This window comes from Nesoenas mayeri, assembly GCF_963082525.1.
Source record: "Nesoenas mayeri genome assembly, chromosome: Z".
Classification (NCBI taxonomy): Eukaryota; Metazoa; Chordata; class Aves; order Columbiformes; family Columbidae; genus Nesoenas; species Nesoenas mayeri.
Window position 1 is genome coordinate 74,736,182 of NC_137542.1, and position 17,810 is coordinate 74,753,991.

A 17,810-nucleotide genomic window follows, 5' to 3' on the forward strand; every position below is an offset into this window, starting at 1 on the left:
CACAATAAGTGATGCTAAATAGGAGCTCAAAATCCTGGAGAATAAATTACCCTTGAGACTAGCTGTGGAGACCTGTATCGGTGATAGTGACAAGTTACTGCATTTGTTGTATGGGAACAACATACAGACCTGGAATGAAGTCACACCTGTCTCATCACAACTCATTTTCTCTTGCTTTCCTTCACATTTACTTGGTTAATCTGACAGATACACATTTATCAAGCATGTCATCTACCTTGCCAAGGAAAAAAGCTGCCTTTCAAGGATTAAATAAAGAAATGCTCCTGGTGCCACTGCAGTGATCATCTTGGCTACAAGTTCATAACAAACAAAATCCCCTCATGTGCCACAACTCAACCAAAAAAATCAGTTTGGGTCTGATAGAGCAGAAGGTGCCACTGCATTAGAATAGCGTGGACTTCACCCACCTTTAAAGCTCTCGTGCAAAAGCTTGATGCAATCCGTAAACGAGCAGACCACGGTGGATGCCACAGCAGTGTCACTCTCCAACCATGGGTAGCAGGGCTGGTTACTTAAAAGAAGCAGCAAAGCAACACAGATTTCAGTGCCAAGTTACCAGACCATAACCTGATCATAAACACTTAAACATTCTACAGCACAGTAAATCAATATTGTAGGTAGTACACAGTAAATCAATACAGCAGTTTAACTCAAACTCAGCTCGATAGGACTGCCTGTTTCTTCCTCAGAAGAGGAAGTGTTACACGTATTGTAACACCACACTGGAGATCCAGACACCATTAAGCGGAGATTGGTTGTTTAATACTTCATAACTGAATTAAGTACCGAAACACAGGAATTTCTGAATGACAGCACATGCCTCCTGTAGTCAATCTTCTAATTAAATGCTGGAGATGTGCTCACAGATCAAAAAGCTTTTGGCTTTGGAAGAAAATAAAATGTAAGTGTGTAACATTACAAATAACTCTCCATGTGAAGACAGAGGTACACATGACAGTAGATCATCATAGGATTCATTTAGTCAATGGTTTCTTTAGTAACCACTGGCATTTAGGGTTCTATTTGTTTTTTTTGTTTTATTTTGAACTAAGGAGTTATCAATATTGCAGAACCTAAGAAAAGGAAAAAAATCCAAAAATTAACTTTGAGTGTTTCTAGAACTAAGAGCAAGCCGTATTTTTCTCATTTCTGCTTCCTGGCCAGAGCTTGGTTATATTTCTTGTATCTAAAACAATCACTCAATACAAATCTTGGAAAATTTGACTTAACAAACTCATTAATTAGTTCCATAGTTGTTAAGAACATGACAAGTCACAGCTATTTAATAAAAGGTCATAACACAGTCATGAATTATAAAAAAATCAGACAATGAAAGCCATTCTTTTAGGGTTAAGTCCTTACTTTAGCAAAAATTCACTTAATTTTGAAATGCAATATATACCTTGCATCTTCCTTATCCAAGACTAGTATCCATGGTTTAAAGAGTCCAGCAATGACTGAATACAAGGACTGCAATGCTAGAAGAAAATAAACATAGAAGTTGGGTTCTTCTGTCCTCAAATTAGCAATAGTCAACATATTATAGATTTCCAAACTTGAATAAAATATCCTTGGCTTACTTCAACATTAAATCAGTTCTTCCTGGTCAAATAAAAACTTAAAATACAATATGCTCATTCGTAATTCTGGTTAACAATAAGATCATTTTAAGAACAATCATAAGCATTTTGCATTGCTTAGATGTTTTGCTAGTATCACTTTAACACATGAGATTGTGGAGGTAATGATGATTCGCACTTCAAAGCTGCATATGCTAAAATAAAGAATGTTTTGGATGATTTTCTGCAACTCAAAATTACATAATGAAGAAATTCAGCAGTCCCTCGTTCCCAAACCTCTGCTCAGTACAAAAGATCATGTTTTTCTTCGAAGGAAGTATGATCTCCTCATAAAATCATTTCAAAGCAAGCTCAAATGTAAACAAGCTTCCCCCAACAAGTGTAAAGCATGAAGTTCCACATGGCTGGTAAGCAGCATGAACATATCTCATCTGTATTTTAATGTTCTCATCACTGTACCAATGCAGAGCAAGAGGATTCTACTGTATATTTAAATGGTCTTTAACAGAGGAAATTAGAGAAACTGACTGCCTGTTCTTCAGAAATTTGCTCTTAAGAGACATTACCCGCTAGAATTCTGTTACTGCCAACAGGCTCTTGGGCTAAATTGTCAACTTCGGTATCAATAAGTCGTTTGATAAGATACTCTAGGAATTTATTCACTTCAGCCACGTAAGGACTCCATTTTGAAAACAGGCCAAAGGTCCTGAAGTCCACCGAAGCCAGGCGGAGTTTGCAGAAAGACGTGGAAAGCCACTCTATTGTCTCTCTAACCTGTAAAAAGAAAGAAACTATTAATCAGCAACAGAAAGACTGCACAGCAGTGTTACTTGTCACTGGTGGGCACCTGTTTTGCCTGAGAAACATAATAAATCAACCAGAGAGGCACCCACCTGTTCTGCAGACAGGAGAACTTTTGCAGTGTCCTGCAATACGGCACTTTCAGTAGCATCACTTTTCTTGCAGCTTCCCTGTTCAGCCACCGACGGACCACATCCCAAAGCTTTAAGTGATGCCTTCCAACAGTCAGGGCTTAAGAGCTGCTCTGAAGAGCCTTAGGAGAAGGAGAGGGGAATGGATTTGTGAAAATCAAGTGAAGGACATTATTCTCTTTCTCAACAACAGTTTATTTGAAAGCCCCAAGCTTATGAGCAAGAGATATCTCTCCCAAATATAAGAAATTTAACACTCCCTTTTGGCATCTACATGTTCTCTGCTCAGTTTCCCAGGCACTTAGTACACCCGCGTTTACATAAAGAGACACTTGCTGCCTCAGCCCATGTGATGTGACAGAAATGAAGTACTGCTGTTCTCATTTTAGAGGCACAGCAGATCACAGGCAGCATCTAATGCCAACCAGGACATTTTCAGCAGATTTCAGTATCAGTCCCAGGTCTCCATAATTCCAGTTGTCAGTGTGACACTGAGGGGTGCTCAGGAACAACGATGCTGCATTACAGATAGTGGTGTAATTATCAATTAATAAGTGCTTACATTAATAGAAACCTCTCCTCTGATCTCCTACTACAATATGGGCTGAAAATCTGTTGGCACCAGTGTCTACACTTCGATCGACAGACAAGTTTTTCTTTGTAGTAGAGCTAAAATACATCTAATAAAAATGTATCACATAGCATGCACATAAATGTGCCTATAAAAACTTTTTAAAAGTTTTTAGTCACTCTATATTTGTTGCTATGTAACTCTACTGCACTCAGTTCACATCTTTAAGCCAGAATAGTTCCATAAAACAGGCTCAGTATGCATTGACTCAGATACTCACTTTGCACGAACAATCTTAGGAAATCACTATAGTGATCAGGGAACTGATACTGGAGAAGGTTAGTCCAATGCTTGCAGAAGATATTAAATGGCATCAAAATATCTTCTTCAGGTTCAAGGCCACATGCATTGAGAGCCAAGTGAACAGACTCCAGAAGCTTGATACGTTCGGACAGAGGTGGCTTAGCAACGCTTAACCACTGCGTAAGGTCAAACTAGAACAGGAGACAGGAAGCATTAGTGAGTAAAAGCTTCGACAGACACAACACCTCCAGGAGAAGGGAGAAATTCTCGGGGGAAAAAAATAGAACACTCTCTGAAGGTTGCAATTTGGAATATTACAGAAGTTTCTAAATATATGGAACAGGGACAAAGCTGATCTTTGCCAATAATGACAGCTCAGGGTTGTGCTCAGAACAGCCTGCCTGCTATTCACGGCTGTTGAACCCCATCTCTGTGTAACCAACGAAGAGAATCAGAGTGATATCAAAGCCTAACAGTAATTTCTCCACCGACAATACAGATAGGCAGCATCATGCAGCCTTGAAACACGAGATGTACAAGTCACTTGCTCTTACCAAGCTCTGTATGTTTTAAGACAGACAGGAAGCACATGAGTGCCAGAGATGGAAGATTCAGACATTGACCCAATTTCTTTTGTTGTATTTATTTTTAAGATACCTGGGATTCTCTGGCTATTTTGACCAATGCCTCCACAGAGATACCAGGCAGAAGAAGCCATCACAAGCCTGCTTTAATTTCAAGAGAAAAAGTGCACTCAAGAACAAGCCCTAGGAAGCACACACTGATATTTATTATATGAGCTAGGAAAGGGTAGTTTAAGCTTATTATTTGCTTTTGCCTCCAGCCCCTCTTGAGCTTAAATAAAACAAATGCCATTCAAGATGAGCAACGTAGATCTACAGTAGCTGTCAACGCTGCTTCAAGGCAGCAGATTTTCACCTCTTTTTTCCTTAGCCTGAAGTCATGGTTTTTAGTGAAAGAACATCCACACAAGCAATCCACAAACCAGACGCAGTATTCACCAGTATTTTACCTTTGTCAGCAACATGAAGACGACGTCGCTGTTATCCTCGCTCAGAAAGGCCACGACTTTTTCATATAAAGCCACGAACTCGCTGGGAGAGGCAGCAGGAGTGAAGTAAGGAGAGAGGAGGGTACAGAGCCTCCGATTCCACAGGATCGTCTGGAGGAGGCGTTTGCACTCCGACTTGGTCCCACTGATGAACACCTGAGGAAATCAGGAACGGGAGAGAAAAATGAGCTAGAATTAATCTATTGGGAAAAGAAAAATAAAAAAACACCTCTGACAGTTTTTTGGACAATTCTGGATCTTTTAATTAAAAAGTTTCCTCAAAATGACAGACTGTATGAGATCAGTTTCAACTAAATACTGCTGTTCCACAAAATGTAACATAAATGTTCCTGTAGCATAAAGCTATAGGAACAGCACTTGTGACCACACATGTTGTATAAAAATATGTACAAATACAATTTTTCTGGCGGGATAGAAAAACAAAACAAACACCTATTTCAGCAGCACTGCCTGGTATTTAGAAAAACTTAAACAGAACTATGGGTACGGAGAGCTTTTCAGCACTTCAGTGGTTAGAAACGCTTAAGGACAGCTGCACATGGAAACAAACTGTATCTAAGAGATGAAAATAAATACCTGGACTCAAAGCAGAGACTATTGTTTTTTCTTAGAGCACCTACATAATGTGATCCTCATGGCAAATACTACCAAAAAACCCAAGCACTTACATGTTCTAACTTCTGGCTAACTCTCAACAGAAAGAATATGTATTGCAAGGCTGCAGAGAAGCGTCTAAACACAGAAGCTGACAAGACATATGTCAGCTAGAAAATGATCAATAACAGCAAAATATATGTTCAAACACTCTTTTATGCACTGGAAGTACCCAAACTTTAATTACCTGTCCAAAACTACCTTAGTGTTTAACTAATACTGTGAACATTTAATAGCAGTAAGCAGGCATCTCAGAGCAAGTTTTTCTTTTGCTTATAAGCAAGCTTAAACTCTCCTAAAGACTGTGTACATAATACAACTAATTAAAAGGAAATGGGATGGAAACTTAGTAGTTAATTTTCAGGCTTCTGGATGTTTTAGACCCCCAATAATAGCAGCCAATTGGGATAAGCGCTAGGTATCCAAAAATCAGAGAATAAACTCACTTGGCCTAGAATCTCGATGCAGGATGTGAAGAACTGCCTTGTGGGAGGATTGCGTTGAGTTTCATCACAGACGTATTCCACTAACGTAAAAAACAAACTAATTCCAACTTTCTTAATTGCAGGCAAAGGCTGCACCTTGTAGATATTTATTAAGGCTCTGCAAAAAAAAGAAAAAAATAAAAGGCAGATTAAAATTTACGTACAGAAAATATTCTGTGACAATAAAGAAAGGTTTCTTGCACAGCTGAGGTTGGGAGGGACATCTGGAGCACATCTGGACCAACCCTTGACCAAGCAGGGCCACCCACAGCTATTTGCCCAGGACTATGTCCACACAACTTTTGAGTGTCTCCAAGCATGGAGACTCTACACCCTCCCTGGGCAGCCTGTGTCACCCCTCACAGTAAAAAAGTGTTTCCTGATGTTCAGAGGGAACCTCCTGTGTCTTAGTCTATGCCTGTTGTTTCTGGTCCTGCTCCTGGGCACCCTGAAAAGAGCCTTACTCAATCTCTTCTGCATGCTCGTCCCTTCAGGTATTTCTATACATTGGTGAGAACCTCCTGAGACTTTTCATTTCCAGGTTTAACAGTCCCAGGTTTAGCTCAAGTAATTTTGCTGCCTGAAATGGGTACCTCCAAAATAAGTCAGAAAGTGATCATCAAAACATTTTTCACAGCATAGTTCCAATAGATTATTCATCCCTCAAATCACGTTCTTAGGCCATTCCAACTACATCTGTACTGCAAGAAAATTTCCCTCATTCTACTTCACAGGCTCAGCAATAAAACAATTAAAACAGAATCAGTCTTTTCTTGGGCATTGGCATGTAAGTATTTTATTGAGCTCAAACCCCTATCTTCTCTGAGTCTGAATTAAAACACCTGAAAAACAAGTGGTTCTACAGATCTGAGTCCCAAGAACTAACCTATCCTCTGAATTTTTCAGATTATTGATCAAGAACATGTAGAAATAGTAATCAGATATTTTTTACTTGTACAGTGAATACGGTCTGTAGGAAACCAATTGCACTAAAAGAATCCCAGCAGAAACATAGGAGATTGAGAAGGAGGGTGTTGCAAAAACTGGACCTCGGGGATGAACTCTAAAAGGCCTTCAAGAGCAAGGCGGCCATGGATTAATCCATTTATTCACCTCCCAAAAAAAAGTGATATTATATAGTCCTCTTCCAATGCACAATTTTGTTTCATGGATTGAAAAGCTACTTCAAGGCATAACTCCCTATTAAAGAATTACATCCTGCACTATAAAAGGGAAAAGCCTAAAAAGAGATATATTGAAAACATATAGTTTATGCTATAACTGGGACAGCTGTGCTACAAGTTTGCCATTTCCTCAAGTGTAATACAGCATCCCTGTCGTCACTCTATGTGTTTTTGCAGGGTTATAAGGAATATTCTAATGCAGAATACAATAAACGGAAGTAGAAAACAACACTGTGTGCCCTTTAGGCGCTGAATGATGAGCAGTTAGCTCTTCTGATAATATTCCTTTAGAGGTCTGTGTCGCAAACATACAAGTCTCAGGATTCCAGCTCTATTGTCGACCCAAAGCTGATAAGCATTACAAAAAAACCACACAAACAGATTCCACATTTTAACTCTAATATACAGAAAAATAAATATAAAACATCAACACCTAAAGCAGTGTCTGTACAACCTACGTTATAAAATTTTCCACATGTACTGCTGCTCCCACAACACCCAGAGAAGGTGGCTTCGTGGCTGCTGCCTGCAGTTGTCTCACTTCTGCACGCAAAGCATGGAGCTGCTGGCTCACTGCTTCATTTTTATGTTTCCCTTCAAACTAAATGACAAAAAGACACATATTGACTTCAGAATGATATGTTTTGCTAAGATTCTTTGATGTTGCACCTATGTGTAAAAATGAAGCAGAGTCCAGTATGAGAACTCTGAACACAGATGGTTTTCCCCTGAGAGTTTTGATCAGATTTAATACATCATGCTCAAGCACACATGCTTGGCCATATTCCTATTTAATTATCACACACCAATATAATTCATGTATTTTATGTAAGACTTTTAATCCACATGGACTGTGGGATCAAGAAATTCATATAGCAAGCAACAGGGGAATATGTGTATAAACATTTTCATGCTTCTACTCCTATGTGAGCATATTCACACATTGGGAAGCAGTTCAGAGTGGACATCACGAGTGAAACAAATTTTACGCAAGAATTTATTCTTCAGCTGTTGAACTGCATCTCCTTTTGAGCATTACATATTAAAGTATTATGTCTCCATAGAATTATTTGGTCAACTGCTACTATTCTTGTAACCATTTGGTCATTTCACTTCCATTACCCATGTCCAACAGCCCCAAAACAGAAGTGATGCCACGTTTCTAACCTGGATTGTTAGAAGAGCTGCTCCCTGGCAGCCTTTATTTGAAGTTCCCCGGCACTCCACATGGAGGGTGATCTGCTCCTCCCGATTGACGTAGATCTTAGGTAGAGCATCAAGTATTTCACTATTGAGAGCAACATGCTGTGATTCCCAGAGAGCTGCAGTTCTGAAAAGCATTTATTAATAAAATTACCAAAACCTTTTCTGAAAACAGTAATGCTAAGAATTTATAAGCGAGAGATGAGATTTCAATTTAATGTGCTATACAAAGACTCATGATGCTTTCCTTGAAAACATAAAAGGTTGTTAAATGAAACTGAGTTAAAACTGCAAAGTAATAGCGCTTCAAATAATAAAGAAACAGGTTCATATGAAGAGCAACTACTCAAGTCTGCATGAGCTCTTTTTAACTATTCTACATGACAACCTAGAAGGAAATTAAAGAGACGACCCTCTGTAGGAAATGTAATTTTCCATCAGACAAATAAAAGGCTGGACAATGGGATGATTCAGTCAACAAAATAAAGCCCATCCAGAACGGCTGCAGGAATTGTTTAGACACGTCCTGTCTTGGGTGTAGCAAGGTTTGGGTTTTTTTTTTCTGTTTAGGTTATTTTTTTATCATAATATAGATATTAAATGACTACACTCCACAAGAACAGCTACAGATTCGCCAGCTGTACTTGAAAATACTTCAGCTGGACTCTCTTAGTAGGAATATTAAGAAACAAAAAGTCTCTTCTCTTTGACACGCAAAGCTAACAGTCCTAGAAATCAGATTTCTCTCCTGGGGGTTCCAGCGCCTCACACTGTACCTGCTACATTAGTGCAGAAGGGTTAATTAACTTACTGTCAACAAATCCAGGCTAACAGGAGGTTTTATCTTCAGAAGGATGCAAATGAGAAAATAAACCATAGAAGGTATATGCCACCTGATGTAATCTCAGTCATCAGATAAGACTTGTGTAGTCTTATCTTAAAGGAGTGGAATAATAACATGATAGCCAAGAAAAAGATATTAAAACTCTGTAGAAGTCGTCAAGTACTGATAGTCTTGTGCCAATACCACAAATGAGGCTGCTGTAAAGGGCACCTGAAGACACTGTTGGACAGGCAGGAGGAAAACAGCTGTAACTCACTTGGCATGTTGCTGCAAGACGTTAAGGTCCATGCGCATAAGCTGAATTGCTTCTTTCTGACTTACTAGACTGGCAGAGGAAATGACTGGCACGGGAGCTTTCATGGTCTGGAGCGGAAGAAGGGGCTTGGGAGTATCAAACTTCTTCAAATTATTCATTATCCTCTTTTTGGCTAGAAAAGAAAGCAAAGGCAAGTTTTGTCGGTAAGAATAGATTAGGAGAAACCGAACTAAACCATTATTTTTTGCATGAAACATTTTTAGCAGCAGACAAGTATTTCTCAGGATTCCTCCCTTTTTATAAACAAGAAAATCGCTCAACTAATCCAGTTGTTTCTGTGGACAAAGTTTACTTCACACAGCCAATTTTCATGACCAGCTCCACCATACAACATTAAGATCCAAGGCCTCGTTGCTTTCCTTGTTTCCCCCCACTCTTCCAGTTTTCCTCTTATAGCCCCATTTATTTCCCTCATCTGACAGAGGCTCCAAAACTGAGACTGCTGAACCAAATTCATCATCTTTTCCCCACAATTCAACTTCAACTCGAGTTCTGTCAGCTCTGATTCCTCCCCATGGCGTGCCAACTCACCATTCCAGTTTCTTTCTATTCCCTCCCTCATCTTTTTTAATCAGCCCCTCCAAATTCCAATGTCATCATATCCTTAATACACCATGACTATTACCCCCTTCTGTGCTACAAAAACCCTTTCCCCATGCCACAATTCCAGCAAAACAGCAAGGAAAGACACTGGGAACAACAACAATAAATAAAAAAAGATAAAATCTTTCTGTTTTCAGCTACAGTGGTTTTTTTGTGTTTGCTTTCAGCTGTCTCTATCTAAACTTCAGGAAAATTTAAACCAAAAACATGGATGTTAACTTCTCATATGGTATCTTAGTGAGAACAGCATAAAAACTTCATGTAAAATACCGTACCCGTTAAAACAAATGGTATTCATGTCTTTATTCACAAATAGCATTATGTTCCTAAAGAAACCAGGGCTTCAACATGCTAATAATTCTTTCTGGACCCGTTTCACTAACAATATTCTTATCTCTTACCTGATGAAGGGTTGGTGAAATCTGCTTGCCGTGCAGAAGCACAGGTTGTATGTGATTCAAGCTGTACCTGCAGCCAAAGGTTTAGAGCTTCTTGAAACTCATGGTGTATGAGCTCAACGTTGACGTACTCCATCCACAAATCCTACAGGACAAAAGAATTAAACTACCATTCCCATTTTGGTCAGCACCATATACTGTGCATCCAACCCAGTAGCTCGGGAACTACAATAAGTATATAAAACTAGACTCTGTTGTTTTAAGTAATAGGAAAATTATTACTAGGGAAAAAAAGAAAATCTATACAGAAAAAAAAAGCTACAGAATTTTTATCACATGTACAGATAAGCCACTAAAAAGCATTCATGGCACTTACAGCTCTGATGAGCATACACAGTATATTTTTAACAAATAAGAGAGAAAATGTACAGATTATTAAAACTCTGTTCCTAAAGACGGTCTAAAACATCATGGGGGATTAACAGTAGTGAGCATAAAGCACGCTTGCATTTCCAGTTGTCACATACACTGGAAGAATAAAAACAAAGCAGGCATGAGAAAATGCCTTTCCAAAATCTCCCCTCTCACCATTTCTTTTAGTTCTACTAACTCTTTAGGCTTACTAGACAGAATAACATAGCCCGCCCAGCCACTAACGTACATCAGAACCTGACATGTTACAGACTACCAAATGAGCAGATTTCAGCTTCCAGTCTTTTCTCATTTCAAGTACCAACTTCAATAACTCTCTGAAGTTATCTTAGAACATGGAAAGAACTTCAGAACAGTACAGAATGAGGACTGTGTTCTCATTAAGATATGAAAGAAATCCACTCATGAGTCCTCACTCAAATATAGAGGAAGACTGTCTAGATTAGCACAGGATTCTTAGGAAAAAAAGAGTTTTAAAGTTACTATACATTCTGTACGCATGTTAAAGACCAGTAAACCCAAGTCTCTCACTACTTTACAGGACCAATGTTAATAAGTAAAGTGAATTCTGGATCCCAGATTGCCGGTGTGATTGGCACTTCACCTGTTGATTCTGCATGACTTTAGCAAGTCTATGTGTATCATATTGCTTCGGTAAAGAGGGAATGTATACGTCTCCTTTCTGGAAACTCTCTTCTTCCAACCACAAAACAAAAACATTACAAAGCCTGAGGAAAAAAGAAAAAAAAAGAAAAACTAAATCAACGTGAACTTTAATCGTATGTGTAGCACGTGTTACACAGCAGTCTCATTCTGGGGTTTACAGTTAAGGGAAAAATCATGCTAACAGGTGACACAGATCAAAACACAGATGTTTCAGACCAGTGGAAAGAGGAAAAATATGACAGACAGTAACCAAAAATAACAGGACAAATTTTGAAAAGGAAAACATTTACGCATATCAGCAAACATGACCCTGAGCCAGAAGTGTTTCTTATGCCAGGAAATCACATCAACAATACCATTCGAATGAGCAATGAAGAAAACAAAGACTATGTCTGAGCAAGTCTGGCTGCTCTAAAAAGCTCATACCTGAGTTACACCTTTTAAGTCTTGTCAGACTTAAAGTCTTGTCTGACTCAGATTCATGGCTATTTTATTCCTATTTCCTTCTCCGTTAACTCTGCACTTTAACATAAATGTACTTCTTTCTTCAGCTGTAGTCACCCTTCTGAGGGGTACCCTTTTTATAATCATACCATCCAAGTTTTCCTGTATAATTACAAAGGAGAACTAGAATACCACTACATCTTTGCAGTGTGGTATTAAATATCATTAGCAAACTCCTGTTTTCTGTACCACTGTGAAAAGATTGAAGTATTCTAGTTCCAAGCCTCAGCTCTTGAACTCTACCAATATCTTCCCTCCTATCTAGGTGATCATTAAACTTCCAGAGTGTAAGGTTTATTTGGATGTAGAGGAGTCTGATTTTAAGTTGGAGTGAGGACCTCCTTAGAAATGAAGGACTGACAAAATATTAATAAAGTTCTACCCAGTAAGCACTTCTAGATTATTTTTCACATACGATAGAGCAGGATTTATGATCTTCCTTGTTTGTTTGTCAGTACCTATTGATTATTGCGGGGGAAACAAAAGACCCCGGAAGCAAAAAAACCCTGTTAGGGAACAGAATGCCTTAACTTATTGAATTATTGAGTACACTGCTTCTTGTAGAACTCAGTTAGAAACTGCATATTTAGAATTCACTTAGCATAACTAAATCTGCTTAGCATAACTTCTGCAAGCTGCGAACCTTCAAAACTTCCAGCTTCGTTAAGTAAAAAAGGCCTCAGAGTCTTCAAGCTAGAAGAGAAGGGGAGCTATGACCCTGGAGGTAAGTAAAGGAACAGAACAGCATCTTAAACTACACACAAGAATGTTGTGGCTACTGTCAACTGCAGGTTACTGTCAACCGTCCGCTGCAGGTGAAAAATAACAACCAAAGGTCAGAACTTCAACTGACAGCTCTGCCTGATGAAAATGCAGAGATGCACTGAAGAACAGGGAGACTCCAGACTCTAATTTTGCACTTGTTCCATAGTGACATGTTGAGGGTGGGGGCTTGGATTGTTGGGGTATAACCGTCCAAGCTTTTTTCTGCTGAGAGCACGTTTTCAGGAGGCACCCAGCTTGAGCTGCTCTACGCTGTACCTTGTGAATAAACTATTCATTTTACAAGAATTTCTGGAATCCATGCCCGAGGATCTGCTACAGGAAACCTAGGGAAAAGAAACTTCCCTGACATCCCCTGAACGAGGGATTCCCCTCACACAATCTCTTCAAATATAGTTTCCAGGAAAATCCAGACACTGTAATACTGCAAATACTTTAGACTTCTCAAACACTGGAACAGGCTGCCCAGGGAGGTTGTGGAGTCACCTTCTCTGCAGACATTCCAACCCGCCTGGACACCTTCCTGTGTAACCTCATCTGGGTGTTCCTGCTCCATGGGGGGATTGCACTGGATGAGCTTTCCAGGTCCCTTCCAACCCCTGACATTCTGGGATTTTGTGATCTCCTCAGCCTGCTCCAAAACAAGTTTTCCTGTATAATTACAAAGGAGAACTAGAATACCACTACATCTTTGCAGTGTGGTATTAAATATCATTAGCAAACTCCTATTTTCTGTATCACTGTGAAAAAATTGAAGTATTCTAGTTCCAAGCCTCAGCTCTTCAACTCTACCAATATCTTCCCTCCTATCTAAGTGATCATTAAACTTCCAGATTGTAAGGTTTATCTGTACATAGAGCAGTCTGATTTTAAGTTGGGGTGAGGACCTCCTTAGAAATGAAGGACTGACAAAATATTAATAATGGTCTTGCACTAAGGTTTTGGTTAAGCAGACATATCGCTTTCCAGCTGGCACAGAACACACTTGTCACAGCTCAGTTGGGTAAACTGCACTAACTGAATCATGTGTCACAGTCCCCGTAAATTCCCTGATGAAGTGATCTTATTCAGACATAAATTTAGGCCCTAGTCTGTGACAAACAGACGTATACACACAAAGTAGCATGTTACATTTACTGCTAGTGATGTACATAATGGTAGCACATGTGTCTAAACAACAAACATTTCACCAGTATGGGGATACCATTAATTAAAAAGCAAAGCTCTCCCATAAGGAAAGCAACAACTTTATCATTGGTTTTAGCAGGAAAATCAGCCCCACCTCAAATAAAACAAGTCGTATCAGCAGAGGAACAGATTCGACCAGAATTACACATAGAACAAGTGCCTGTGGTGCACTGAGGTCAGCCAAGGCTCACATCCCTTCACATCTCCCATAGCTAAGACCATGCTCTAGTAGCTGCTCAGGTGGTTGCATTGAGTGAGGTCGAACTGAGCAGTTTTCCTTTACCTGACAAGTTCCTTATGCAGTTCTGGTGAAGTCAGGTAATCTGGTGAGGAGCTCGCCTTCTCTGGTGACCTGTCGCTGCCCTCGGCGGGACTCTGCACTCTTAGGGCTTTACTGGCAGCATGGTGGAAGTCTGCTACCTCTATTAAGCGCTGCTTCATTTCATTCAGTAAGTTAACATGAGCTGCGCTCTGGAAAAAACGTCTTCCAATACAGCCATCCACAGGTAAGCTAAAAACGAACAAAAAACAGCATAACAAAGTCTTGTTGCAAGTGTCAAATCGGCACCTTTGCAAATGTTAATAAATTGACTGTGTAGAGAGATGCTGCTTTCAGATAGAGTCTTACTGTGAGGCACTTATTAATCTCACTTGCTGCGCAAACTTCTTAGCGCTTGCTGTTCTGCCAGAGCCCCTATGATCAGACTCACCCGTATTGTGGTCCTGGTCGGTGAAGGTAAAGGAGGAAGAATTTCTGCCAGATTAGTGGCAGGAGAGGGTGATCAGCAGGGGTAGCGAGGGCCTGGTGAGCCCAGCGGTAGATCATGAGCCTCTGAAGGGAAGGAACGATGGGCAGCTTCAGCAGGGCCTGTGCTTTCTGCAAAAAGAACATTTTCAGCTTCAGGTGTTCTGTCGTCCCTTGTAACAAGCTCTCACAGTTTAACTCAGCAGATTATTAACACAGGGTGAAAACAAAACCTAAGCAATACAAGGGAACACTTTTCTCCAGTAGTACTGCCTGATAAAAGCAGATGAACGGTTCTCTCACCTTCAAAGCTTGATCAGGAGTCAAAGCATTAATAACCAACTCCCCCTCCACAACTCTGCGAAGCTGTGAATCTTCTTCAAATATTGACTCCATATTCAGCACCATCCATGAAAACCACACCTGTATAAACAGCAATAATAGAAAAATTGATAACAAAATGGCAGGGCTAGGATCAGGAAGATTGCTGTTTTCATGCTGGTTTTATGTCTTTGCCAGATTCTCACTGCAGAGTTCCAGAATCAGTATCATATCTCAAAAAGAAAACTGAGAGCCAGTTTCCTCCTTATCTACATTCAAACATCCTCTTTGTATTCTGTACAGTCGTGGGAAAGAATGAGGAAACCAGGGAAAAGTGGCAATTATCCAGAAAGTTCTGGAGGAACAACCTACTCAAACCCTGTAAAATAATACCTTCTCTCTCCCACCTGTACTGCACATCTCCAGTTGAGGTACTATAGGTTTTGTTCCTTTTTGATTGAATGAGGAACTCGATTAAGCAGAAAGAAATCAATTAGTGTTCAAAGCATCCATCAGAAAATGACTGACCTAATAGAATAGTCAGGCTTTACGTATTTTCTCCCACTAAATACACTGGGAGCAACTGAAGATTAAAATAAAAATTTACTAATAAATCCTATTATATTAATTCTTGGACACAGATCAAAGTTTCTCTGTACAAAACATTCCATGTTCCCTTTAGCGTAAAAATCCCACAGCATTCTCTTAGGCTAAATTAGGATTTTATTACAAGAAAACCGACGAACACAAGGGCAGGAAGAGGGAAGAGAAAAATCTACAAAAACTTGCAAAAGTAGTAAAAAAAACCTTAACACATTGCTTATCACAGGATTGTTCATACAAAACCATTGTCCCACTTACCTGAGAGGAATTGGCATCACCCTCAACAAAGGAAGGTGTCACGTTGCCTGCTACGATCCAGCTAACAAGCGAAGACAGCAGACCTTTGTCACAATGATAGCCCAAAGCATTCTGTGTAGAAACATAAAACATCGGGGTTTTTTTGTAAGCAGCCTAAGAGATGACTTACATGCTACAGGTATGTCACTGTGCCTTCGTCCAGGTTCCCTGCTTGCCTCATGCTGGTACTTCCCAACCTTAGTTCAAGCAGCCACCTCTGTGTAATTTATTACTTTTTCAGTGAAAAGATTCTGTTATAGTGACAGCATCTGTTTTTTTCAGGAGAGGATGCTCTATTTTTATTATAAATACACAACCAAGCATTTGAAATGCAAAGACCACAAACTAAAATACTATGATAGAACTCATGAATGAGAAAAGTGTTCCAAATAGGCTTTAATTCTTATTATTACTCACTTATCAGATATTTCACTTGAGCTACTCAGAAAGAAATCAGGTAACATAATTCCATTATGGCTCATCATCATGACTGTTCCTGTTGCATATCAGGAAAATACATTCACATCAAAATTAGAACAAGCAACGCGTGAACTGACCATTTACTCAACAGCCACACCATTACAGCACACCCATTTACCTTATGTTGTTGGTAAAGCAACTTTTGCACACAGTCCTCTTGACCGTACTGAAAAGCAGCTTTACACAAGTCATCCAGCAAGAAGAGTGTTGCCCGGTCCCTGTGCCACAGCTGCTGGCTGGTGAGGAGCTGAACCCAGAACTCCAGCACTGCAGCTGGCCCCACTCCATTTGGATGGTCACTCAGAAAAATGTGCGTCTGCCAAATTAAATAGCAAAATTATTGAAGGGATTCCGGCTTCTATTAAAGCTTAAAAATTTATTGATGAGCTGTTTAACTTGCATAAGGCTGTGGGCCTATGCTTCTAATATTTACGATGCTCTCTATGCCTATGTAAAAACAGCTCTGTCATGTCCAACCTCTAGAAGAAATTCTGCAGCCTGGAGAGTGAGCGTCTTGTGCCATCAGCAAAAACAGACACAAAGGCCATCAGTCTCTCTCTTTACCAGTCTCTACTGTTAGCAGGCCTTGGTTCTTGACCTCTCTGCACATTTAGAAAAAAATACTACTATTCTCCAATATATTAACTTGTTTTCATACCATAACTATAAATTAATGGTCAAAAGCAAAGCTTTTTTGCTGCATTCCTCTGGACACCTTCCTGTGTAACCTCATCTGGGTGTTCCTGCTCCATGGGGGGACTGCACTGGATGAGCTTTCCAGGTCCCTTCCAATCCCTGACATTCTGTGATTCTGTGTGCATATTACATTCCCTTTTTAGGCACTTTTGACCTGGTATCAGAAAATGTGTTTTCCAAGAAGTCTGAAACACACGTACCGTTGTTATGTCCAGTGTCACGTGCACCAACAGACTTAGGCAAGTTCAAGCATCAGTGTTTCCAGAGAACACACCCAACTATTCATACTTGATGCAGGGTACTTTGTGGCTGAAGAACTGACAGATTCAGTATCCTATCTAAACTCAAGCACTAACTCAGTTTAAAAAAAATACTTGTTTTTAAAAAAAAAACTCTCCACTGCATTCACAATCTTCTTACCTGTATCATACCACTGAGCAGCTTAACATTTTCGCCATAGTTGACTCCTGTCAAGTGCTGTGTTACTTTATGCGTAACCTGCTGGGTCACACCTTGCGGGACTCCACTATCCAGATGAAGGAACAGCTGGATGCAAGATAAAAACCTAGGGATGCCAACAAATTAAATTAGTTCTAAAATTTCTCATACAGCTTCATACACAGAAAATCTGCTTCTAGAGAATTTAAAGCCAGGTCAACAGTACTGGTTGGCACCCATATACGAGGCTTTTGATTCATGACCATGCCACGGATTTAATTGCTCTGTTTTATATATGTCATAGGCACAGCATGAGCAATTCATGGCAGACCATAATTCCAGGCAGACCATTAGGACTGAATACAGGTCTTGATCCACATCCACACCCAAATCTACCATTGCTTGGGAAGCTGACAGGTGTTACAAGCCAAAAACACCCCAAGGACCACTTTACTAATTAACCAGGACAG

General features: G+C 39.8%; 1 protein-coding gene across 1 annotated transcript in view; it reads right to left on the minus strand.

Moving 5' to 3' along the window:
- The window catches only part of EPG5 (ectopic P-granules 5 autophagy tethering factor), a 59,557-nt gene that overhangs the window by 15,038 nt on the left and 26,709 nt on the right, over positions 1 to 17,810 (minus strand). The window contains exons 18-35 of the mRNA XM_080363177.1: positions 17,323 to 17,467; positions 16,325 to 16,522; positions 15,688 to 15,798; positions 14,809 to 14,928; positions 14,471 to 14,637; positions 14,044 to 14,271; positions 11,224 to 11,347; positions 10,191 to 10,332; positions 9,127 to 9,298; positions 7,991 to 8,153; positions 7,282 to 7,424; positions 5,601 to 5,757; positions 4,441 to 4,635; positions 3,385 to 3,598; positions 2,495 to 2,655; positions 2,168 to 2,375; positions 1,424 to 1,499; positions 429 to 532 (exon numbers count right to left, since the gene is read on the minus strand). Of these exons, the coding sequence (XP_080219303.1) occupies positions 429 to 532; positions 1,424 to 1,499; positions 2,168 to 2,375; positions 2,495 to 2,655; positions 3,385 to 3,598; positions 4,441 to 4,635; positions 5,601 to 5,757; positions 7,282 to 7,424; positions 7,991 to 8,153; positions 9,127 to 9,298; positions 10,191 to 10,332; positions 11,224 to 11,347; positions 14,044 to 14,271; positions 14,471 to 14,637; positions 14,809 to 14,928; positions 15,688 to 15,798; positions 16,325 to 16,522; positions 17,323 to 17,467 (2,828 nt within the window). The remainder of the gene's footprint in view (positions 1 to 428; positions 533 to 1,423; positions 1,500 to 2,167; positions 2,376 to 2,494; positions 2,656 to 3,384; positions 3,599 to 4,440; positions 4,636 to 5,600; positions 5,758 to 7,281; positions 7,425 to 7,990; positions 8,154 to 9,126; positions 9,299 to 10,190; positions 10,333 to 11,223; positions 11,348 to 14,043; positions 14,272 to 14,470; positions 14,638 to 14,808; positions 14,929 to 15,687; positions 15,799 to 16,324; positions 16,523 to 17,322; positions 17,468 to 17,810) is intronic.